The 5,254-nt window shown below is 45.3% G+C and overlaps 1 protein-coding gene across 1 annotated transcript; it reads left to right on the top strand.

The window, feature by feature from the left end:
- Positions 1-846: 846 nt before the first annotated feature.
- marchf5l (membrane-associated ring finger (C3HC4) 5, like) lies at positions 847-5,009 on the top strand. Its single transcript, XM_071363569.1, has 7 exons — positions 847-1,030; positions 1,481-1,567; positions 1,673-1,875; positions 2,017-2,147; positions 2,337-2,511; positions 3,832-3,998; positions 4,118-5,009. Exons 2-7 carry the CDS (start codon positions 1,539-1,541, stop codon positions 4,292-4,294), a joined length of 882 nt encoding a protein of 293 aa, XP_071219670.1. The 5' UTR covers positions 847-1,030; positions 1,481-1,538; the 3' UTR covers positions 4,295-5,009.
- The last annotated feature ends 245 nt before the right edge of the window (positions 5,010-5,254 follow it).

Raw genomic sequence — 5,254 nt, 5'->3', positions numbered from 1 at the left:
AATGCCAGTCAGTTAACACTCCATCTACTGATCACATTGTTTCCATTTTTTCGCTTTAGCAGTTCGTTTCTCACCTAACCACCTGCTAATTGTTGGAATTTGGCACCACCATTGTAGCGCAAGTCAAGAGCGCACGTCTGATATGGAATGGCGTTTTATTTCACACTGAAAGCAAACAAAGAGTAAGCTAAAGTAGTTTATTTGTTCCTTTGTAAATAAGATATAGTTCTGAATTAGTCGTTCAGCGTAGAGTTAAAGTGATAGTACAAAAGTGTAGACTGGACCCTGGTTTGATGAACACAAACAATAGTTTTTCCTTTACAGTGCTATGTTTGTAGCATATAGTGTTCAGGGGCCCTACGCAAACTTTTGGTTGAAACTCATCTGTTTTGTATATTAGGGACTCTAGTAAGTAGGCCTCTGGTTTTATGGACACACAATCGATTATGTACAGTGCAATATTTATGTCCGATATGAAAAAACAACTGGATTTCAGCTGATTGGACTCTCTTGAAGGGCCGAAAAACAAGCAGTGACGCTCCTCTGGGTGTAACTCTGTGGATTTGGAAACTAGAAGTGCTGCTAAGTAGAATGGAACCTCCATTTACTGCAACACAACCTACAGGAAATTGTGCATGGTTCTCTAAATGATTGGAGTGCACCGTGCACTGTACATGCACAAAAAATATTGTTCACCATTTAGGCTTAATATTTATACAAATAATTATCCCATAATATGTCATAGAAATACTTGAAAGTATTCTTTGTATGATAGTTAGTATAATATATATATAATTCTGCACAATTTCGCTCTACTTATTAATTCAGCTACAACGTATACAGGACGTTACTCTTATTCTGAAGGATTCCAAAAATACGTGACCCGGAAGTACTTTATTATTCCTGTCTGCTTTATGGTGGTGACAGTTGACGAAGATTATTTAGCGATCAAAACTCTTCTCTTGTCATTCAGCTAGTTTAAAACTGACTGTGAGGTACTTCGGGGTATTTATATAGAGGCATTATTGAGGTAAGAAACCACTGTCATTGTTCAACAACAACTAGAAGTTATGAATTCCTCCATAGCTACTAAACTATTTTGCTAGTCTATTTGCGGTAACGTTATACACTTGACGCAATCTCGGCCTTAGCAAAAATCACAAAGCGATTAAAACGTTTTATTGGCAAGTTGTATGGACGACATGTCATTTTATGATCTAACTAAAACACAGAAAACCAGCATCACAGCATTAGCTAGCTAACGTTATCTCAGGTTAGTTTGCAGTTGTTCACTGACTGGGGCATGTCAGTTTGGCATGGCCGAGACAGCTAACGTTAAATTAGTTACAAGTTTGGCCAAACCAAAAGTGAGTTAGTTGAATGTAGGAGAAGCAAGCTAATACAGACAGTTGGTAAATGTTGTCTGTAAAATAACCAGATGCAGGATGTAGAGAAAGTGAAAATGACTCTTTGTATGCAGGTCCTTCCTGGCTGGCCCATGCTGAGACAGGGACCTAGAGGAACTGAACGGACTCAACATGGCCTGTGTAGAGGAGCCCCCTGAGAAGTGTGTGTGTTGTGTGTGTGTGTGTGTTGTGTGTGTGTGTCACCTTTGCCTGCCTTTGTCTGTGTGTATTCACCTGTATCTCCCACTGTGTGTGTGCATGTCCAGGCACTGCTGGGTGTGTTTTGCGACAGAGAAAGAGGACCGCGTGGCAGAGTGGGTGAGCCCCTGCAGGTGTAAAGGCTGTACCAAGTGGATCCACCAGGCCTGCCTGCAGCGCTGGCTCGATGAGAAGCAGAAAGGAAACGGTGGAGGAGCTGTCTGCTGCCCTCAGTGTGGCACAGAGTACAGCATCGTCTTCCCCAAGATGGGTAACTGACACACACAGAGTATAGTCTTTCCCGATATGGGCAACTTGCAGCGCACACACAAGATAGTTCTACTCTGTAGTGCCTTCTGTCCAGGTGTGCGTATTTTACTGACTGTATATGTCTGTCTGTCCCCCCCTCCAGGGCCATTGGTGTACTTCCTCCAGCAGGTGGACAGGGCTCTGTCGCGGGCCAGTCCGTTCGCTGCTGCTGGGGTGGTGGTGGGGACAGTCTATTGGTCAGCTGTCACCTATGGAGCTGTGACTGTCATGCAGGTACATGACCCTCTACTCCTGACCCCTGAACCTCAAACCATTATACCCTTGCCATTGACCATAACTAACACTAACTTACTAACTAGTTCAGTGAATCCATTGCGAACGCCAATGCAACACAGAACACGAGATCCACAATTCCCTACCTCCTTACCTCCCTCCCTTTCCCTCCTCCCCCTATTTCTACAGGTGGTAGGCCATAAGAAGGGCTTGGATGTGATGGAGAGAGCCGACCCTCTGTTCCTCCTGATGGGTCTACCTACCATCCCTGTGATGCTGGTCCTGGGCAAGATGATACGCTGGGAGGACTACATACTGAGGCTGTGGCAGAGACACTCCTCTAAACTACAGCTGCTAGTTCCAGGTACACACACACAGTGCAGTCGGAACGTATTCAGACGCCTTGACTTGTTCCACATTTTGTTACGTTACAGCCTTCTTCTAAAATGGATCAAATGTTTTTCACCTCATCAATCTACACACAATACCTCACAATGACAAAAGCAAAAACAGGTTTTTAGAAATGGTTGCAAATATATAAAAATATTCAGACCCTTTACTCATAACTTTGTTGAAGCACCTTTGGCAGCGATTACAGCGTCTTCTTGGGTATGACGCTACAAGCTTGGCACACCTGTATTTGGGTAGTTTCTCCCATTCTTCTCTGCAGATCCTCTCAAGCTCTGTCAGGTTGGATGGGGAGCGTCGCTGCACAGCTATTTTCAGGTCTCTCCACAGATGTTCGATCGGGTTCAAGTCTGGGCTCTGGATGGGCCACTAAAGAACTTGTCCCGGAGCCACACCTGCATTGTCTTGGCTGTGTGCTTAGGGTCCTTGTCCTGTTGGAAGGTGAACCTTTGTCCCAGTGAGGTCCTGAGCTCTCTGGAGCAGGTTTTCATCAAGGATCTCGCTTTACTTTGCTCTTTTCATCTTTCCCTCGATCCTGACTAGTTTCCCAGTCCCTGACGCTGAAAAACATCACTACAGTGTGATGATGATGCTGCTACCGCCACCATGCTATACCGTAGGGATGGTGCCAGGTTTCCTCCAGACGTGACACTTGGCATTCAGGCCAAAGAGTTAAATCTTGGTTTCATCACACCAGTGACTCTTTAGGTGCCTTTTGGCAAACTCCAAGAGTGCTGTCAGGTGTGCCTTTTACTGAGGAGTGGCTTCCGTCTGGCCACTATACCATAAAGGCGTGATTTGTGGAGTGCTGCAGAGATGGTTGTCCTTCTGGAAGGTTCTCCCATCTCCGCAGAGGAACTTTGGAGCCCTGTTCGAGTGACCATCGTGTTCTTGGTCGCCTCCCTGCCCAAGACCCTTCTCCCCAAATTGCTTAGTTTGGCCGGGCGGCCAGCTCTAGGAAGAGTCTTGGTGGTTCCACACTTCTTCCATTTAAGAATGATGGAGGCCACTGTGTTCTTGGGGACCTTCAATGCTACAGAAACCTGTTTTTGCTTTAGTCATTATGGGGTATTGTGTGTAGATTGTTGAGGGGGAAGAAAAACATTTAATACATTTTAGAATAAGGCTGTAACCTAACAAAATGTGGAACAATTCCAGGTGTCTGAATATTTTACAAAGGCGCTGTGGTACATTCTGCAAATGAAATTCACTTGATAATTATTTTTTTTAACTCTCCTTTTTGTCTCTCTCCTCCCCTCACCCCCATCCCACACAGGTATAGGGCGTCCATTGCCCCGTGTGCCAGCTGATGGGAGTAATGGAGGGGACCACCTGTCAGTGTCTCGTACTTTGTGTGGAGCTCTCATCTTCCCCTCCGTGGCCAGCCTGGTGGGACGGCTGATCTTCAGCAGGGTACCTTCATCTCTGCAACGCACCGTTCTGGTGAGGGTGTGTGTGTGTGTGTGTGTGTGTGTGTGTGTGTGTGTGTGTGTACAGTATGTCTGGGGTGGCAGGTGTTTTATATTTCTCTTTTTCTCCCTTTCTCTCCCTCTGTGTTGTAGGGTGGTATAGCATTTGTGGTGATGAAGGGAGTGTTTAAGGTGTATTTCAAACAGCAGCAGTACCTCACCCAGGCCAACCGCCACATCCTCAACTACCCAGAGAGAGAGAGGGACATAGATGGAGAGGGACGGAGTGAGGGAGGAGAGGACGACACAGAGGATAGTGGAAACGAGTGAACACAACACTCCCCCTAACCCTAGAGGGCGAAGGAGGGACGGAGAGGTAGAGCGGAGATATAATAAGTTGGAGCAGAAACGATTGACAGCCTCCCAGAATCCTCTCTGTTCCCTGACCTCACACAAAGAGAAACCTGCAATCAAGCACAATGTAGTTTTATTTTACTCAGACAAGGGGTGTGTTTAAGAGGTGTGTTACATTTCCAAACAGATAACTTGTCAAATAGAAATGCAATTGTTAGTTTTTTCTTTGAAAGTGTTTTCTCCCATTGGTGTCTCCTGAACTCAACCATGCTCTGGTATTACATTGTAAGATATCCACCCAATCATGTGTGTGTGTGTTTCTGTGTGTGCGCATGTCTACACCAGGAGTGTCTAACATACTGCCCGCGGACCGGATCTGGCCGGCGAGGGGGTCGAATTCGGCCCCCTCGCGGACCGGATCTGGCCGGCGAGGGGGTCGAATCCGGCCCGTGGGTGCTTTGAGTATATATTAAAAAGAAAATATATATATATGAACAATTTTTCGCAAGTTTTTAATACAAGGAAATATAACCAATTTTTAGTGCTGCCCTTTTGGACCTCGTTGAAGACTGAACGTGCCCCCCTGGATAAAAGGAGTTCGACACCCCTGGTCTACTTTGTAGAACCCTTGCTATTTTATTTGCCTGTAAGAATGAATTAGCTAATAAATTGATTTGATTGTTAAATACTACATTCTCTCTGTTATTATTGAAGTGGGATGACTTCTACTTTCCGTTAGTGCCTCATCAGCCAGAGGTAGGTCAATTTGATAGTAGGGGTGGTGTAGAACTTTAAGTGAGGAAACAAGGGGAACAAATGATGACCAATGCCATCTCGGTAAGTCCATGTGAGTTACTGCCTCCATTGCAATTGGACAACATTTACTCATTGATTGCTGATTGGCTGACATTATTGCAATAATTTGTGAAGGAACAT

This window comes from Salvelinus alpinus, chromosome 24, assembly GCF_045679555.1.
Source record: "Salvelinus alpinus chromosome 24, SLU_Salpinus.1, whole genome shotgun sequence".
Lineage (NCBI taxonomy): Eukaryota > Metazoa > Chordata > Actinopteri > Salmoniformes > Salmonidae > Salvelinus > Salvelinus alpinus.
This window is presented reverse-complemented; position numbering and strand designations above follow the sequence as displayed.